This window comes from Oncorhynchus mykiss, chromosome 2 (assembly GCF_013265735.2).
Source record: "Oncorhynchus mykiss isolate Arlee chromosome 2, USDA_OmykA_1.1, whole genome shotgun sequence".
Classification (NCBI taxonomy): domain Eukaryota; kingdom Metazoa; phylum Chordata; class Actinopteri; order Salmoniformes; family Salmonidae; genus Oncorhynchus; species Oncorhynchus mykiss.
In genome coordinates this window covers 6575667-6596860 of record NC_048566.1, presented here as the reverse complement: position 1 = coordinate 6596860, position 21194 = coordinate 6575667, and the positions used below count along the sequence as shown (strand labels likewise).

General features: G+C 41.7%; 1 protein-coding gene across 3 annotated transcripts in view; it reads right to left on the bottom strand.

The window, feature by feature from the left end:
* The window catches only part of zgc:158766 (uncharacterized protein LOC100009641 homolog), an 84102-nt gene that overhangs the window by 32609 nt on the left and 30299 nt on the right, over window positions 1–21194 (bottom strand). For all 3 annotated transcript variants that reach the window (XM_036936302.1, XM_036936299.1, XM_036936305.1), the window contains exons 4-11: window positions 14883–15086; window positions 14257–14380; window positions 13703–13796; window positions 5662–5751; window positions 3745–3861; window positions 1678–1776; window positions 886–1028; window positions 234–372 (exon numbers count right to left, since the gene is read on the bottom strand). In XM_036936302.1, coding sequence (XP_036792197.1) covers window positions 234–372; window positions 886–1028; window positions 1678–1776; window positions 3745–3861; window positions 5662–5751; window positions 13703–13796; window positions 14257–14380; window positions 14883–15086 — 1010 coding nt within the window. The remainder of the gene's footprint in view (window positions 1–233; window positions 373–885; window positions 1029–1677; window positions 1777–3744; window positions 3862–5661; window positions 5752–13702; window positions 13797–14256; window positions 14381–14882; window positions 15087–21194) is intronic.

Genomic DNA, 21194 nt, shown 5'->3' with positions numbered 1-21194 from the left:
AATCACAACGACAGAATGAAATGTCCAAAGACAAGCCATCAGTCTGACTGAAGTGAAATCACAACGACAGAATGAAATGTTAAAAGACAAGCCATCAGTCTGACTGAAGTGAAATCACAACGACAGAATGAAATGCCCAAAGACAAGCCATCTGACTGACTGAAGTGAAATCACAACGACAGAATGAAATGTCCAAAGACAAGCCATCAGTCTGACTGAAGTGAAAATCCCACCTGCTCAGTCTGTTCCTCAAACCTGCGGACCTCCAGCAGACTCTCCAGCTGTTTCAGGGACTTGTTGGAGAGGATCACCAGTTTATGGACCTCCTCATCCACCTGGTTATAAAGGACATTCACCATGTCCACTGCATCCCTGGATGGACAGCAAGGACAACAGTAGGTTGGCAACGAATGGTGGTGATGGGTAATAGATTTGTCATCAGTGACCATAACGATATATGTTTGTGTTGAGCACCACTGTCTGAATGCTTCATAAAGGAGTTATACATGATCTTTACAGAGGTTTCATACGGCCAACATTCTGATCTTTGGATAGAACTCTGATGTGTCTCAAATGGCACACTCTTCCCTATATAGTGCACTACATTTGGCACACTCGTCCCTATATAGTGCACTACATTTGGCACACTCTTCCCTATATAGTGCACTACATTTGGCACACTCTTCCCTATATAGTGCACTACATTTGGCACACTCTTCCCTATATAGTGCACTACATTTGGCACACTCTTCCCTATATAGTGCACTACATTTGGCACACTCTTCCCTATATAGTGCACTACATTTGGCACACTCTTCCCTATATAGTGCACTACATCTGATCCAATAGTAAGTTCTGGTTATGCAGACCCTCTCCCAGCAGTACCTGTAGTTGTCATTCTCACAGGCCTCGTCCTTCCTGATCCGGGCCAGGACTGTTCCTCCCTCCAGCCTCAGTCTGTTCAGACGGGTGTCCTCCAACACACACTTCATCAGAGACCTCTGCTGCTCCAGCACCTCAGATACCTCCTGAACCAGACACACACACACACCACGGTGTTACACACACACACACACACACCACGGTGTTACACACACACACCACGGTGTTACACACACACACACACCACGGTGTTACACACACACACACACACCACGGTGTTAGACACACACACACACACCACGGTGTTACACACACACACACACCACGGTGTTACACACACACACCACGGTGTTACACACACACACACACACACACACACACACACACCACGGTGTTACACACACACTCCACGGTGTTACACACACACATACACACACACACACACACACACACACCACGGTGTTACACACACACACCACGGTTTTACACACACACACCACGAGCTTTAGTTATGGCCAGGAACTGCTGCCATGTATCCCACTCCCCCTGAGGCACCCTCGGAGAGTGGGGTCACGGCTAGGGATCAGCCATTATTGACGACGACCCAGGAGCAATTAGGGTTAAGTGCCTTGTTCAAGGGCAGATAACTTTCACCTTGTCGGCACAGGGATTCAAACTAGCAACCTGTCACTTACTGACCCAACACTCTAACCACTAGACTACACACACACACACACACACACACACACACACACACACACACACACACACACACACACACACACACACACACACCTTGGTGCTGTTCAGGTTGCTGGTGCTGCTCAACGTAGAGATAGAAGATTGGAGGGAGGAGAGAGCCACGCTGCAACTGCTGGCAAACGGCTCAATTTTCTAACAGAAGGGATGAAGAGAGAGAGAGAGAGAGAGAGAGAGAGAGAGAGAGAGAGGGAGAGAGAGCGAGAGAGAACGAGAGAACGAGAGAGAGAGGGAATGAGAGAGAGAGAGAGAGAGAGAGAGAGAGAGAATGAGAGAGAGAGAGAGAGAGAGAGAGGGAATGAGAGAGGGAATGAGAGAGAGAGAGAATGAGAGAGCGAGAGAGAATGAGAGAGAGAGCGAGAGAGAGAGAGAGAGGGAATGAGAGAGAGAGAGAATGAGAGAGAGAGCGAGACAGAACGAGAGAGGGCGAGAAAGCGAGAGAGAGTGAGAGAGAATGAGAGTGTGAGAGAGAGAGAATGAGAGAGAGTGAGAGAGAGAGTGAGAGAGAGAGCGAAAGGGAATGAGAGAGAGAGAGAAAGAGAGAGAGAGAATGAGAGAGAGCAGAGAGAGCGAGAGAGAGAGAATGAGAGAGTGAGAGAGTGTGAGAGAGAGAGAATGAGAAAGAGAGCGAGAAAGAGAGAGAGAGCAAGAGAGAGAATAAGAGAGAGAGAATGAGAGAGGGCAGAGAGAGCGAAAGAGAGCGAGAGAGAGAGCGAGGGACAGAGAGAGAGAGAATGAGAGAGGGCAGAGAGAGCGAAAGAGAGCGAAAGAGAGCGAGAGAGAGAGTGAGAGAGAGAGGGAATGAGAGAGAGAGAGAGAGAATGAGAGAGCGAGAGAGAATGAGAGAGAGAGAGGGAATGAGAGAGAGAGTGAGAGAGAGAGAGAGATAGAATGAGAGAGAGAGAGCGAGAGAGAACGAGAGAGAGCGAGAGAGAACGAGAGAGAGCGAGAAAGCGAAAGAGAGCGAGAGTGAATGAGAGTGTGAGCGAGAGAGAATGAGAGAGAGAGAGGGAATGAGAGAGAGAGTGAGAGAGAGAGAGAGATAGAATGAGAGAGAGAGAGCGAGAGAGAACGAGAGAGAGCGAGAGAGAACGAGAGAGAGCGAGAAAGCGAAAGAGAGCGAGAGTGAATGAGAGTGTGAGCGAGAGAGAATGAGAGAGAGAGCGAGAGAGAATGAGAGAGAGAGAATGAGAGAGAGAGCAAGAGAGAGAAAGAGAGAGAGAGAATGAGAGAGCAGAGAGAGAGAGAATGAGAGAGAGAGAGAGTGAGAGAGTGTGAGAGAGAGAATGAGAGAGTGTGAGAGAGAGAATGAGAGAGATAGAATGAGAGAGAATGAGAGAGAGAGCAAGAGAGAGAATAAGAGAGAGAGAGAATGAGAGAGAGCAGAGAGAGCGAAAGAGAGCGAGAGAGGGAGCGAGGGACAGAGAGAGAGAGAGAGAGAGAGAATGAGAGAGGGCAGAGAGAGCGAAAGAGAGAGAGAGAGAGAGAGAGAGAGAGAGAGAGAGAGACAGTGTTGAGATCAGGGAATACCAGACCATTTAAGTGATAATGCCCTTGAAGCCGGTGATTGGAGGATATATTGGAGCGGTTGGTGTTAGTGTTAGTCTGTCTGTCTGTCTGTCTGTCTGTCTGTCTGTCTGGTCCCGACTCCTTCATTACTATGGGACAGCTGGAGATCGAATTTGAATATTGAAACAATGTTGCAAATGTCAGAGAGACAGACAGAAAGGTTTATACAAATCTCTGCTGTTGAAAACTAAATGTTAGTCTAAAAGAAATGGTAGATAATGTCTAGATGCTTTTTATAGTGGAGATCAAGTTTATAAATTACCTGGCTGGGCTGATGAGACAGTGGATTCAGCAGTCAGATGGAACAGAGTAAATAGGCATTTTAACTTTATAGATTTAGCCGGGGGTAACTTGTGGAATAGACACCGGCTGGAATGCGATTTTAACCAATCAGCATCCAGGATTAGACCCACCTGTTGTATAAAGTGCATTACTTTTGACCAGGGACCTGTGGGCCCTGGTCAAACGCAGTGCACTGCATAGCTAACAGGGTGCCATTTGAGACAACTGTAACCGTGGAGATGTGATCCCTACCTGTCTGAAGGCGACCCAGTGATCGTGGTCGTAGGGGAATGTTCCGTCCAGGTCTCTAGTGAGCTGACTGGAGTCTATGTGCTTCAACAGAGCCTTCAGGGACGTCAGGAGCTCCGTCTGCATGGGGACAGAGGGACACAAGCTCACTGTAACTCCCCACCAGGGTGGGGCCTGTGAGTAACAGGGTTGGAGTCAATCCCAGTCGACTCAGGAAGTAAACTGAAATTCCTATTCCAATATCAATTATCTTCAATGCTTTTCCAATAAGGAAACTAAAGCTCTCACATCGTACCTTGCTACAGATATCAGATATAACTTCCACCAAAGCAAAAGCAACCATCTACTATATAATATAAAATGACAGGTAACCTTGATGATGTAAGTAAAGAAATGTAACTAAGAAAAATCATCATGAGAGACAGAATGGTCTGTAATATACATCGCTATGTTGCAGGTTTCATCAAGACAACTAACCAATCACATCCTTTTATCCACGTGTCATGTAGTTTCAATAGGAAGAGACATGTGTTGAACTCTACTGTAGAAACCTATGGAGGAATTCCAGTGATAATCACTTAACTCAACGTTGGACCTAAACCCTGATCTCATTAGATGTGTTTTTCTGTGTGATGGATGTTGGACCTAAACCCTGATCTCATTAGATGTGTCTGTCTGTGTGATGGATGTTGGACCTAAACCCTGATCTCATTAGATGTGTCTGTCTGTGTGATGGATGTTGGACCTAAACCCTGATCTCATTAGATGTGTCTGACTGTGTGATGGATGTTGGACCTTAACCCTGATCTCATTAGATGTGTCTGTCTGTGTGATGGATGTTGGACCTAAACCCTGATCTCATTAGATGTGTCTGTCTGTGTGACGGATGTTGGACCTAAACCCTGATCTCATTAGATGTGTCTGTCTGTGTGATGGATGTTGGACCTAAACCCTGATCTCATTAGATGTGTCTGACTGTGTGATGGATGTTGGACCTAAACCCTGATCTCATTAGATGTGTCTGTCTGTGTGATGGATGTTGGACCTAAACCCTGATCTCATTAGATGTGTCTGACTGTGTGATGGATGTTGGACCTAAACCCTGATCTCATTAGATGTGTCTTTCTGTGTGATGGATGTTGGACCTAAACCCTGATCTCATTAGATGTGTCTGTCTGTGTGATGGATGTTGGACCTAAACCCTGATCTCATTAGATGTGTCTGTCTGTGTGATGGATGTTGGACCTTAACCCTGATCTCATTAGATGTGTTTTTCTGTGTGATGGATGTTGGACCTAAACCCTGATCTCATTAGATGTGTCTTTCTGTGTGATGGATGTTGGACCTAAACCCTGATCTCATTAGATGTGTCTGTCTGTGTGATGGATGTTGTGGGTGTTTTCAGTATGTTTTCAGTGGGACAGACGTGTGTGTGTGTGTGTGTGTGTGTGTGTGTGTGTGTGTGTGGTAGGTAGGTAGGTAGGCTGGTGATGAAGAGATTATTACATTTTCCACAGTCAGACATGCAGCTTCACGCAAACCTACATAGCACAGATACCCCAGCTCTCAACAACACACCATGACCTGACACGCTACACGCTAAACACACACACACATGCACACACACGTACTGCCTCACTCAGACTCATACTCAGGTCAAGGACCTGACATTAACAGGCTGCTAGCGACGACTCAACACAATAGCCTCGGTGTATCTGAATAGACTAGGAGGCGCCTGTGATAATGCTGTATCCTTCCTGGTGTTACATTGTGTTAATCACTGCGTGTGGAAAATGTTAGGATTCTGGTTGTCGTGGGCATGTAAGAAATACTCCCAAGATATGTGATTTGAAGTCTTGAATTAGACAAGAACGCTCAATGCAAATATCACAGCAAATGGGTCATTATTTAATACTTTACCTGCACAGTAGTAACGTCTCTTTCAGGCTTGATAGTTGTCTCCTTGTCCACAAGTAGCAGGACGGAGGAAAGTGCATTTGGTGATAAAGCCTGGGGGAAAAGCAACACAAATTGACATGTACATTATTGGGAGGGGGGCGCTACATGAACTAAAACACCACAATATATCATCATTATCAAATCACAACTCTTCATGTGCCTGTTGTGTGCAGGCTGGATGCTGGCGGACCCATCCACGTGTGTACTGTATGTGTACATGTGTGTATTTGTGTGTGTGTGTGTGTGTGTGTGTGTGCGCCCTTACAAAAAAAAATCACATTTAAAAAAATCCTGTGAAAAAAACAAGTGGTTTTCAGAACGCACGTGTGAACAAATCACGTGAACAAATGTGTTTGAACTCTTTTCCACAGGATTACTTTTCACCACTTCCAACTACGCCCAGGGACCGAGCAGGACTGCTACAATGAATGGGACAAAACCTGTAGCTGGTGACAAGGCAAAGAAAGGAAAAGGCCAGGGTAACATAAGGAGAGGCCAGGGTAACATAAGGAGAGGCCAGGGTAACATAAGGAGAGGCCAGGGTAACATAATGAGAGGCCAGGGTAACATAAGGAGAGGCCAAGGTAACATAAGGAGAGGCCAGGGTAACATAAGGAGAGGCCAGGGTAACATAAGGAGAGGTAAGGGTAACATAAGGAGAAGCCAGGTTAACATAAGGAGAGGCCAGGTTAACATAAGGAGAGGTCAGGGTCACTTAAGGAGAGGCCAGGGTAACATAAGGAGAGGCCAGGGTAACATAAGGAGAGGCCAGGGTAACATAAGGAGAGGCCAGGGTAACATAAGGAGAGGCCAGGGTAACATAAGGAGAGGCCAGGGTAACATAAGGAGAGGTCAGGGTAACATAAGGAGAGACCAGGGTAACATAAGGTGAGGTCAGGAGAGACCAGGGTAACATAAGGAGAGGCCAGGGTAACATAAGGAGAGGTCAGGGTCACTTAAGGAGAGGCCAGGGTAACATAAGGAGAGGCCAGGGTAACATAAGGAGAGGCCAGGGTAACATAAGGAGAGGCCAGGGTAACATAAGGAGAGGCCAGGAGAGGCCAGGGTAACATAAGGAGAGGCCAGGAGAGGCCAGGGTAACATAAGGAGAGGCCAGGGTAACATAAGGAGAGGCCAGGGTAACATAAGGAGAGGCCAGGGTAACATAAGGAGAGGCCAGGTGAGGCCAGGATAACATAAGGAGAGGCCAGGGTAACATAAGGAGAGGCCAGGATAACATAAGGAGAGGCCAGGGTAACATAAGAGAGGCCAGGTGAGGCCAGGATAACATAAGAGAGGAGGCCAGGGTAACATAAGGAGAGGCCAGGTTAACATAAGGAGAGGCCAGGGTAACATAAGGAGAGGCCAGGGTAACATAAGGAGAGGCCAGGGTAACATAAGGAGAGGCCAGGTTAACATAAGGAAAGAGAGGGAACATGGCATTGAAAGAGGGAGGTGTTTTACTGAATTGCATTATCATAACAAATGTTTCACTGCAAAAAAAAAAAGATTTAATTTACAAATAATTTGCTCTCACGTTTAAACATTATTTCCTTGCAATATTTAGTTTTGTCGTCAATACCTTGGGGTTTTAGTTTTGCCATCAATACCTTGGGGTTTTAGTTTTGCCATCAATACCTTGGAGTTTTAGTTTTGCCATCAATACCTTGGGGTTTTAGTTTTGTCATCAATACCTTGGAGTTTTAGTTTTGTCATCAATACCTTGGGGTTTTAGTTTTGTCATCAATACCTTGGGGTTTTAGTTTTGACATCAATACCTTGGGGTTTTAGTTTTGTCATCAATACCTTGGGGTTTTAGTTTTGACATCAATACCTTGGGGTTTTAGTTTTGCCATCAATACCTTGGGGTTTTAGTTTTGTCATCAATTCCTTGGGGTTTTAGTTTTGCCATCAATACCTTGGGGTTTTAGTTTTGACATCAATACCTTGGGGTTTTAGTTTTGACATCAATACCTTGGAGTTTTAGTTTTGACATCAATACCTTGGGGTTTTAGTTTTGACATCAATACCTTGGGGTTTTAGTTTTGTCATCAATACCTTGGGGTTTTAGTTTTGACATCAATACCTTGGGGTTTTAGTTTTGCCATCAATACCTTGGAGTTTTAGTTTTGACATCAATACCTTGGGGTTTTAGTTTTGTCATCAATACCTTGGAGTTTTAGTTTTGTCATCAATACCTTGGGGTTTTAGTTTTGTCATCAATACCTTGGGGTTTTAGTTTTGTCATCAATACCTTGGAGTTTTAGTTTTGTCATCAATACCTTGGAGTTTTAGTTTTGTCATCAATACCTTGGGGTTTTAGTTTTGTCATCAATACCTTGGAGTTTTAGTTTTGTCATCAATACCTTGGGGTTTTAGTTTTGTCATCAATTCCTTGGGGTTTTAGTTTTGCCATCAATACCTTGGGGTTTTAGTTTTGACATCAATACCTTGGGGTTTTAGTTTTGACATCAATACCTTGGAGTTTTAGTTTTGACATCAATACCTTGGGGTTTTAGTTTTGACATCAATACCTTGGGGTTTTAGTTTTGTCATCAATACCTTGGGGTTTTAGTTTTGACATCAATACCTTGGGGTTTTAGTTTTGTCATCAATACCTTGGGGTTTTAGTTTTGTCATCAATACCTTGGGGTTTTAGTTTTGTCATCAATACCTTGGGGTTTTAGTTTTGTCATCAATACCTTGGGGTTTTAGTTTTGTCATCAATACCTTGGGGTTTTAGTTTTGTCATCAATACCTTGGGGTTTTAGTTTTGACATCAATACCTTGGGGTTTTAGTTTTGTCATCAATACCTTGGGGTTTTAGTTTTGACATCAATACCTTGGAGTTTTAGTTTTGTCATCAATACCTTGGAGTTTTAGTTTTGACATCAATACCTTGGGGTTTTAGTTTTGTCATCAATACCTTGGGGTTTTAGTTTTGACATCAATACCTTGGGGTTTTAGTTTTGTCATCAATACCTTGGGGTTTTAGTTTTGTCATCAATACCTTGGGGTTTTAGTTTTGTCATCAATACCTTGGAGTTTAAGTTTTGTCATCAATACCTTGGGGTTTTAGTTTTGTTTTTAACATCATTCTTTTTGTTTGGAATACTAATAATTCTGTTCTCAACTTCAGAAGTTTTGCTTCTAAAGTAACTCTAACTGAAGGACTGCACCACATAATAACACTATAACTCTATGAAATGTGCTTAAAGCGGCCATCTTTAATTTAATCACTAACAGTGTTCTCACCGCCACAGTAAAAAGTTGAGGGATGGGTCTGGAGAAATGCAACCACTCTCAAATCCATAGACTATGCTATGGATGCAAAGACTGACCACCTATGATGCCAAATAGTTGTAACCATGTTTTGAGGCTACACAGTGTTTGTTTACATTTACAAACATTGGAGTTTTCTTACATGTAAAACCGCAAATTTGACAAGTGCTTTTTTGGCAAAGGAGTGTGTGCATGTCTGTGTGTGTGTGTGAACAGACAAGTAAGAACAGGTCTTCCCCACTAGCCCTGAAGCCCAGCCTTTCTGCATGTGAAATGTGATGGACCAAGTCACTACACAGAAATCAAAGTGCCTCTCCAGAAATCAACCTTCTCCAGAAATCAACCTTCTCCAGAAATCAACCTTCTCCAGAAATCAACCTTCTCCAGACCAAGAAAGGGACGGAAAAACAATAGTAAAAAAGAAATATGTACTGTGCCAACTACAGTACAATACTATAGCATTACTATAGTACTATACTATAACATTACTATAGCGCTATACTATAGCACTACTACAGTACTATACTATAACATTACTATAGTCCTATACTATAACATTACCATGGTACTATACTATAACATGACATTACCATAGTACTATACTATAACATTACTATAGCACTATACTATAACATTACTATAGTACTATGCTAAAACATCACTACAGTACTATACTATAACATTACATTACTATAGTACTATACTATAACATTACGCCACTATAGTACTATGCTATAACATTACTATAGTACTATACTATAACATTACTATAGTACTATACTATAACATTGCTATAGTACTATACTATAACATCACTATAGTACTATACTGTACCATTACTATGGTAATATACTATAACATTACATTACTATAGTACTATACTATAACATTACTATAGTACTATACTATAACATTACATTACTATAGTACTATACTATAACATTACTATAGCACCATACTATAGCATTACTGCAGTACTATACTATAGCATTACTACAGCACTATACTATAACATTACGTTACTATAGTACTATACTATAGCATTACTATAGTACTATACCATACCATTACTATAGTACTATACTATAACATTACTATAGTACTATACTATAACATTACATTACTATAGTACTATACGATAACATTACTATAGTACCATACTATAGCATTACTGCAGTACTATACTATAGCATTACTACAACACTATACTATAACATTACGTTACTATAGTACTATACTATAGCATTACTATATTACTATACCATACCATTACTATGGTACTATACTATAACAGTGCATTACTATAGTACTATACTATAACATTACTATAGTACTATACCATATCATGACTATAGTACTACACCATAACATTACTATAGTACTATACAATAACATTACATTACTAGTGTACTATACTATAACATTACTACAGCACTATACTATAGCATTACTATAGTACTATACTATACCATTACTATAGTACTATACTGTGACATTACTATAGTACTATACTATAACATTACTATGGTACTATACTGTGACATTACTATAGTAATATACTGTAACATTACTATAGTACTATACTATAACATTACTATCGTACTATACTATAACATTACTGCGGTACTATACTATAACATTACTGTAGTACTATACTATAACATTACATTACTACGGTGCTATACTATAACATTACTTTAATACTATACCATACCATTAATATAGCACTATACTATAACATTACTATAGTACTATACTAAACCATTACTGCGGTGCTATGCGATCGCATTACTATAGTACTATACTATAACATTACTATAGTACCATACCATAACATTACTATAGCACTATACTATAGCAATACTATAGTACTATACTGTGACATTACTACAGTACTATAACATCACTATAGCACTATACTATAGCAATGCTATGGTGCCATACCATAGCATTACTATAGTACTATACTATAGCAGTACTATACTGTAACATTACTGCAGTACTATACTATAACATTCCTATAGTACTATACTATAACATTTCTATAGTACTATACCATACCATTACTATAGTACTACACTATACAATTACTATAGTAATATACCATAGCATTACTATAGTACTATACCATAGCATTACTATAGTACTACACTATAACATTACTATAGTACTATACTATAACATTACAATAGTACCATACCACAGCATTACTATAGTACTATACTATAACATTACGACAGTACTATACTATAGCATTACTATAGTGCTATACTATAACATTACTACAGCACTATTGCCCTATACTATAACATTACTATAGTACGATACTATAACATTACTATAGTACTATACTATAACAGTACTATAGTACTATACTATAACACTACATTACTATAGTACTATATTATAACATTACTATAGTACTATACTATAGCATTACTATGGTACTATACCGTAGCATTACTATAGTACTATACTATAACATTGCTATAGTACTATACTATACCATTACTATAGTACTATACTATAACATTACTATAGTACTATACCATACCATTACTATAGTACTACACTATACAATTACTATGGTACTATACTATAACATTACATTACTACGGTACTATACTATAACATTACTATAGTACTATACCATAACATTACTATGGTACTACACTATAACATTACTATAGTACTATACTATAACATTACTATAGTGCTATAATATAACATTACTATAGTAGTGTACTATAGCATTACTATGGTACTATACTATAACATTACTATACTATAACATGACTATGGTATTATACTATAACATTACTTTAGTACTATACTATAGCATTACTATAGTACTATACTGTAACATTACTATAGTGCTATAATATAACATTACTATAGTAGTGTACTATAACATTACCATGGTACTATACTATAACATTACTTTAGCACTATACTATAGCATTACTTTAGCACTATACTATAGCATTACTATGGTACTATACTATAGCATTACTATAGTACTATACTATAACATTGCTATACTATAGCATTGCTATAGTACTATACTATAACATTACTATAGTACTGTAATATAACATTACTATGGTATTATACTATGCCATTACTTTAGTACTATACTATAGCATTACTATAGTACTATACTGTAACATTACTATAGTGCTATAATATACCATTACTATAGTGCTATAATATAACATTACTATAGTAGTGTACTATAACATTACTATGGTACTATACCATAACATTACTTTAGTACTATACTATGGCATTACTATGGTGCTATACTATAGCGTTACTATAGTACTATACTATCGCATTACTATACTATAACATTACCATAGTACTATGTTAGAACATTAATATTGCACTATACTAGAACATTACTATCGCACTATACTATAACATTATCATATTACTATACTAGACCATTACTATAGTACTACACTAGATCATTGCTATAGTGCTATACTAGAACATTACTATAGTACTATACTAGAACATTACTGCAGTACTATACTGTACCATTACCATAGCACTATACTATAATATTACCATTGTACTATGCTAGAACACTACTATAGTACTATACTAGAACATTGCTATAGTACTGTACTACAACATTACTACAGTACTATACTTGAACATGCCGGCAGTACTATTCTATAACATTACTGCAGCACTATATTTTAACATTACCACAGTACTATACTATAACATTACAGCAGTGCTATACTATCTCATTACCAGAGTACTATACTTTAACATTACTGCAGTACTATACCATACCATTACTACAGTACTATACTATAACATTACTGTGATACTATAGTATACCATTACCACAATGCTGTACTTTGACATTACTGCAGTACTATACCATAACATTACTGCAGTACTATACTATAACATTGCTGCGGTACTAAACTATAACATCACTATTCTACTATACTATATCATTACCGCAGTACTATACTATAACATTACTGCAGTGCTATACCACAACATTACCACAGTACTATAATATAATTTCTGCAGTACTATACTACAACATTACCACAGTACCATGCTATAACATCACTACAGTACTATACTATAACATTGCTGCAGTACTATACTACAACATTACTACAGTACTATACTATTGCATTACTGCAGTACTATACTATAACATTACTACGGTACTATATTGTAACATTACTGCAGTACTATACTATAACATTACTACGGTACTATATTGTAACATTACTGCAGTACTATACTATAGCATTACTACGGTACTAAATTGTAACATTACTGCAGTACTATACTATAACATTACTACGGTACTATATTGTAACATTACTGCAGTACTATACTATAACATTGCTATTGTACTATACTAGAGTGTAGTGACAGTGAAATAACATTTCTTAACACCATGAAAACATTGTTAAGAATCAGAGGACGTAAAGAAGCCGCCTGAGGATCGGTCATGTGGGACGTGGTTGTGATGACATGATATTTTCCGTTGAAAGCTCATACCTGGAGTTCAGACAGAGATGATTGAGTCCCAAATAGCATGTTAATCCCTATATTATAGTGCACTACTTTTGACCAGAGCCCTATGGGTCCTATGGTCAACAGTAGTGCACTACACTGTAGATAGAATAGGGTTTGATTCGGGATGCAGGTAATATTATTGTCATTAGAAAGCTCTCACCTGCAGTCCAGACAGAGAAGAGAACAGAGCAGGACTGGGCTGCTGTCTCCTGGTGTCCACTAGCACCGTAAGGCCTTGGTCACGCCTCTCGCTCCTGAAACCAGAAACAAAACCCATCAGGGTGATCTTGTGAATTGGTTAGTCCTTGCGTCATCTCTCCTCTCCCCTGTAACTATTCCACAGGTCGTTGCTGTACATCAGAATGTGTTCTCAGTCAAATGACCTGGTAAAATAAGGGTTAAATAATATATATATGTATAGCCCCATTATGAGAGTGGTTACGCTATACTAGAACATTACTATAGAACTATACTAAAGCATTACAACAGTACTATACTATAACATTACTATAGTACTATACTATAACATTACTACAGTACTATACTAGTGGCTCCAGACCCATTTCTCAGCTGTTTCCCAAAAAGTGTTGGGGTGCCTACTTTGTTATTGTTTGAATCCCAGAATGCCCCCTTAAAAGGCACACCACCTAGTAACTACAGCCTGGATGGGGTTTCAGCAGATGAAACCTGAGTGCGGCTGGTTGACTGACTGACCTGAGTGTTGAATAGTAGTAGCCCAGGAGACAGGTGAGGTCTTTGGCCGTGCAGCTCTCCCCAGCCCACACCCTCCCCCGCGTGCACACTTGCAGCACCGCCCGCCCGCTGAGGTCTCTGTTACCTGGAAGAGAGGGGGGGGGGGGGGGGGGGGCTGGGGTCAGCGCTCACTCATAGTCAAGTAGACCTTATGGGTGCTTCCCAAATGGTACCCTAATCTCTATATAAAGTAGTGCGCTACATTTTGACCAAAGTCCTATGGGCCCTGTTCAAAAGTAGTGCACTACAAAGGGAATACTGTAGGTTGCTATTTGGGACGTAGAGAAAGTGACCTGTCTGTTGTTAAGTGTTTGTCGTCATCCCAGGCCCCACAGCACAGCTCAGTGCTTTAGTTCAGGATGGCATCTCCTCTTACACACATCTGATCCAGTCTAAGTCATTTAATAGGCTCCTATTATTCTACATAGAACATTCCCACTCCTACTGAGCCCCAAGCTTCATGTGTCACATGGGAGTAAACACTTCATATGTCACATGGGAGTAAACACTTCATACAGTATGATGGCCCCAGAGGCCAGTGTGTGTGTGTGTGTGTGTCACCTACCAGGTAAGTGTGTGTCACCTACCAGGTAAGATGATGGCCCCAGAGGCCAGTAGTTCTGGGTTGACCTCTGACACCAGGTTGGGGAGGTGACAGTTAGGGGGTGACCCTGGGGCTGGGGCCAGCTGGATGAGGACTTCATTAGAAGGTTTGGGGGGGTGATGGTGTGACTGTGCTCCATCCTGACTGTGCCGCATGGGGTTAGTGCTGGTGCCACCTTCATGGATCGCTAAAGAGAACCAAGACAAAAATTGTATAATTTCAGACAGTATGCCGCTGTTAAAAATGGTATCATTTCAGACAGTATGCTGCTGTTAAAAATGGTATCATTTCAGACAGTATGCCGCTGTTAAAAATGGTATCATTTCAGACAGTATGCTGCTGTTAAAAATGGTATCATTTCAGACAGTATGCTGTTGTTAAAAATGGTATCATTTCAGACAGTATGCTGTTGTTAAAAATGGTATCATTTCAGACAGTATGCTGTTGTTAAAAATGGTATCATTTCAGACAGTATGCTGTTGTTAAAAATGGTATCATTTCAGACAGTATGCTGCTGTTAAAAATGGTATCATTTCAGACAGTATGCTGTTGTTAAAAATGGTATCATTTCAGACAGTATGCTGTTGTTAAAAATGGTATCATTTCAGACAGTATGCTGTTGTTAAAAATGGTATCATTTCAGACAGTATGCTGTTGTTAAAAATGGTATCATTTCAGACAGTATGCTGCTGTTAAAAATGGTATCATTTCAGACAGTATGCTGTTGTTAAAAATGGTATAATTTCAGACAGTACGCTGTTGTTAGAAATGGTATCATTTCAGACAGTATGCTGCTGTTAAAAATGGTATAATTTCAGACAGTATGCCTCTGTTAAAAATGGTATAAGTTCAGCACCTGTGCTGATGTTAGTGTCTATTGTTCAAACTGTGGAATAAAAACCCCTGTCTGAATACCGATTCATTATAATCACTCTATTTATTGTTCAACAAAATGACCACAGAAAGAGGTCATCATTTCACCTCAATGTGTACATCTCTTACATCATAAACCTAAAACCACTATAAACATCATTCAACCTACTTTAATTAGGAATCAACCAGAAAAAGATAAAAACACCTACAGGGGTAGATAGATAGAGGGAGGGAAGGAATGAGGGAAGGAAGTGAGGGATCGAGAGAGAGAGAGAGCGAGAGGAGAGAGAGTGAGAGAGCGAGAGGAGAGAGGGGGAGAGAGCGAGAGGGGGAGAGAGCGAGAGGGAGAGAGGGGGAGAGTGCGGGGTGAGAGAGAGGGAGAGCGAGAGAGAGATGAAGAGAGAGAGGAAGAGAGAGAGGGAGAGAGGGAGAGAGGAGAGAGAGAGAGAGAGAGAGAGAGGGAAAGAGAGAGGAAGAGAGAGAGAAAGAGAGAGAGAGGGAGAGAGAGAGAGAGAGAGAGGAGAGAGAGAGAGAGAGAGAGGAGAGAGAGAGAGAGAGAGAGAGAGAGAGAGAGAGAGAGAGAGAGAGAGAGATGAAGAGAGAGAGAGGAAGAGAGAGAGAAAGAGAGAGAGAGAGAGGGAGAGAGAGAGGGAGAGAGAGAAAGCGAAATAGAGAGGGGGGGATGTATAATCAGGGACTGCTCTTCCAGACTGAGTCACTGCAGAGACCAGGTGTTCCGTCTGACTCACTGATACCAGGCCTGGGTTCAAATACTAACTGAAATCTTTCAAATACTTTTAGCATTTGCTTTAGTCTGCCTGGAGTGCCAGATGGGCGGGGACTATTCTACTGGTTCCCTTGCACTAGGCAAACTCAGTCAAGCCCAGCTAAAATACGTGAAATGATTTCAAATAGTATTTGAACCCAGGTCTGTCAGCTACTATAAAATAAAACTCTGGATCACAGACAGACTCCCAACGCCCCACTAACAGGAATGTAGCTCCTGACGTTCCCGACTGGTACCAACCACTGTTATAGCTTACACACGTTCTCCCTTTCTCCTATCCCTCTGGCTGGGGCTGGCTACAGGCTGGCTACGAGGCTGGCAGCTCTCACACTCAGCATATACAGCCCAGATCTGGGTTCATATTGTATTTAAAATGTTTTTCATGGTTTCAATTGTGAATAGTCCTCTTCAAGATGGTCGCCGACCACTCAGGCAGAGGGGGCTGCTGAGGGGAGGACGGCTCATAATAATGGCCGGAATGGAGTGAATTGAATGGCATCAAACACAGAATGTGTTCACCCCATTCCAGCCATTACACTCCATTACACTCCATTCCAGCCATTACACTCCATTACACTCCATTCCAGCCATTACACTCCATTAAAGCCATTACACTCCATTACACTCCATTCCAGCCATTACACTCCATTACAGCCATTACACTCCATTACACTCCATTACACTCCATTACAGCCATTACACTCCATTACACTCCATTCCAGACATTACACTCCATTACACTCCATTCCAGCCATTACACTCCATTACCCTCCATTCCAGCCATTACACTCCATTACACTCCATTACAGCCATTACACTCCATTCCAGACATTACACTCCATTACACTCCATTACAGCCATTACACTCCATTCCAGCCATTACACTCCATTACACTCCATTCCAGCCATTACACTCCATTACACTCCATTACAGCCATTACACTCCATTCCAGCCATTACACTCCATTACACTCCATTACAGCCATTACACTCCATTACACTCCATTACACTCCATTCCAGCCATTACACTCCATTACACTCCATTCCAGCCATTACACTCCATTACACTCCATTACACTCCATTACAGCCATTACACTCCATTACACTCCATTCCAGCCATTACACTCCATTACATTCCATTACACTCCATTCCAGCCATTCCACTCCATTACCCTCCATTCCAGCCATTACACTCCATTACCCTCCATTCCAGCCATTACACTCCATTACCCTCCATTCCAGCCATTACACTCCATTCCAGCCATTACACTCCATTCCAGCCATTACACTCCATTCCAGCCATTACACTCCATTACCCTCCATTCCAGCCATTACACTCCATTACCCTCCATTCCAGCCATTACACTCCATTACCCTCCATTCCAGCCATTACACTCCATTCCAGACATTACACTCCATTCCAGCCATTACACTCCATTCCAGTCATTACACTCCATTCCAGCCATTACACTCCATTACCCTCCATTCCAGCCATTACACTCCATTCCAGACATTACACTCCATTCCAGCCATTATACTCCATTACCCTCCATTCCAGACATTACACTCCATTACCCTCCATTCCAGCCATTACACTCCATTACCCTCCATTCCAGCCATTACACTCCATTACCCTCCATTCCAGCCATTACACTCCATTCCAGACATTACACTCCATTCCAGCCATTACACTCCATTCCAGTCATTACACTCCATTCCAGCCATTACACTCCATTACCCTCCATTCCAGCCATTACACTCCATTCCAGACATTACACTCCATTCCAGCCATTACACTCCATTACACTCCATTCCAGACATTACACTCCATTACACTCCATTACACTCCATTCCAGCCATTACACTCCATTACACTCCATTCCAGACATTACACTCCATTACACTCCATTACACTCCATTCCAGCCATTACACTCCATTACACTCCATTACAGCCATTACACTCCATTACACTCCATTCCAGCCATTACACTCCATTACACTCCATTACACTCCATTCCAGCCATTACACTCCATTACACTCCATTCCAGCCATTACACTCCATTACACTCCATTCCAGCCATTACACTCCATTCCAGACATTACACTCCATTCCAGCCATTACACTCCATTCCAGACATTACACTCCATTCCAGCCATTACACTCCATTCCAGACATTACACTCCATTCCAGCCATTACACTCCATTACACTCCATTCCAGCCATTACACTCCATTCCAGACATTACACTCCATTCCAGCCATTACACTCCATTCCAGACATTACACTCCATTCCAGCCATTACACTCCATTACACTCCATTCCAGACATTACACTCCATTCCAGCCATTACACTCCATTACACTCCATTCCAGCCATTACACTCCATTCCAGCCATTACACTCCATTACACTCCATTCCAGACATTACACTCCATTCCAGACATTACACTCCATTCCAGACATTACACTCCATTACACTCCATTACAGCCATTACACTCCATTACACTCCATTCCAGACATTACACTCCATTCCAGACATTACACTCCATTACACTCCATTACAGCCATTACACTCCATTCCAGACATTATTATGAGCCGTCCTCCCCTCAGCAGCCTCCACAGGGTCATCTAATACCTGGTAGAAAGTAAAGCAACAAAGGATATGGCCACGCCCGGACATAAAAACCTGACCATAAAAGCCATTGTTCATATGTCTTCAAAGTTGTCAATGTGTGAAAACAGAGAATGTATAGATGGGGTGTCTCTGAACCATGTATGAGACTAGGAGTAGTGTGTTTACAACCACCTCTAACTGGCCCCCTTGTGTTGTCCTAGCCCATCCCCTCCGAGCCTAGCCCATCCCCTCCCCTCCGAGCCTAGCCCATCCCCTCCGAGCCTAGCCCATCCCCTCCGAGCCTAGCCCATCCCCTCCCCTCCGAGCCTAACCCATCCCCTCCCCTCCCCTCCGAGCCTAGCCCATCCCCTCCGAGCCTAGCCCATCCCATCCCCTCCCAGCCTAGCCCAACCCCTCCCCTCCGAGCCTAGCCCATCCCCTCTGAGCCTAGCCCATCCCCTCCGAGCCCCTCCCCTCCGAGCCTATGTCCTCCCAGCCCCTCCCCTCTAAGCCCATCCCCTCCGAGCCTATCTCCTCCCTGCCTCTCCCTTCCCAGCATAGCCCCCCCTCCCAGTCCCTCTAAACATCTCCCTGCCCCTCCCCTCCGAGCCTAGCCCATCCCCTCCGAGCCTATCTCCTCCCTGCCTCTCCCTTCCCAGCATAGCCTCCCCTCCCAGTCCCTCCAAACATCTCCCTGCCCCTCCCCTCCAAGCCGAGCCCCTCCCCTTCCAGCCTGTTCCCTCTCCTCCCATCATAGGCCCTCCAAGCTTAGCCTCTCCCTTCCCAGCCTAGCCCCCTTTTGTCCTCAGGCACTAAATGTAGTACTTCCTGTGTGACTGGCTGTGGCTGTGCGGCCAGTAATTCTGTTTGCAGCAAACTTCCTACATTGCTTTGTTTTGTCAGGAAGTTATAAATGTAGAGCCAAGCCTCTCCTGCATTGTACCCAGTGTAAGCCTGGGTTGTATACGGCGTTTCACAGCCTTCTAAGCCATCAATGCAGCCAGGACCTGGCCACACATTTTTCAACCACACATTTCTGTCTGTCGGAGAACGAAACGGTCTGGACTAGCAAATATAGGATGCATCCCAAATGGTACCCTATTCCCTACATATATACACTGAGTGTACAAAGCATTGAAATCACAAAGGGGGACATGAATGACTGTACGCTTGTATTGACTGTACGTTTGTTTATTCCATGTGTTACTCTGTGTTGTTGTTTATTCCATGTGTTACTCTGTGTTGTTGTTTATTCCATGTGTTACTCTGTGTTGTTGTTTATTCCATGTGTTACTCTGTGTTGTTGTTTATTCCATGTGTTACTCTGTGTTGTTGTTTATTCCATGTGTTACTCTGTGTTGTTGTTTATTCCATGTGTTACTCTGTGTTGTTGTTTATTCCATGTGTTACTCTGTGTTGTTGTTTATTCCATGTGTTACTCTGTGTTGTTGTTTATTCCATGTGTTACTCTGTGTTGTTGTTTATTCCATGTGTTACTCTGTGTTGTTGTTTATTCCATGTGTTACTCTGTGTTGTTGTTTATTCCATGTGTTACTCTGTGTTGTTGTTTTTGTCGAACTGCTTTGCTTCATCTTGGCCAGGTGGCAGTTGTAAATTAGAACTTGTTCTCAACTAGCCTACCTGGTTAAATAAAGGTGTTCTCAACTAGCCTACCTGGTTAAATAAAGGTGTTCTCAACTAGCCTACCTGGTTAAATAAAGGTGTTCTCAACTAGCCTACCTGGTTAAATAAAGGTGTTCTCAACTAGCCTACCTGGTTAAATAAAGGTGAAATAATACATCTATAAATAAAAAATGAAGCAATGGTCACCACAGCCATTACCATCTCACATGGTGGATATGGGGGTAATTCCATCCCTTCTCAAAGTGAGGGAGGGTTTTGCTTTCAGAATAAAGTCCTGAAAAAAGTCAGTTGGTTCACTGGTTCTCATGTTACTCAGGTGAATGGACCTTACATGAGGACAGGTTAAGGGGTTTTCCCCTGCATTCAGCCCC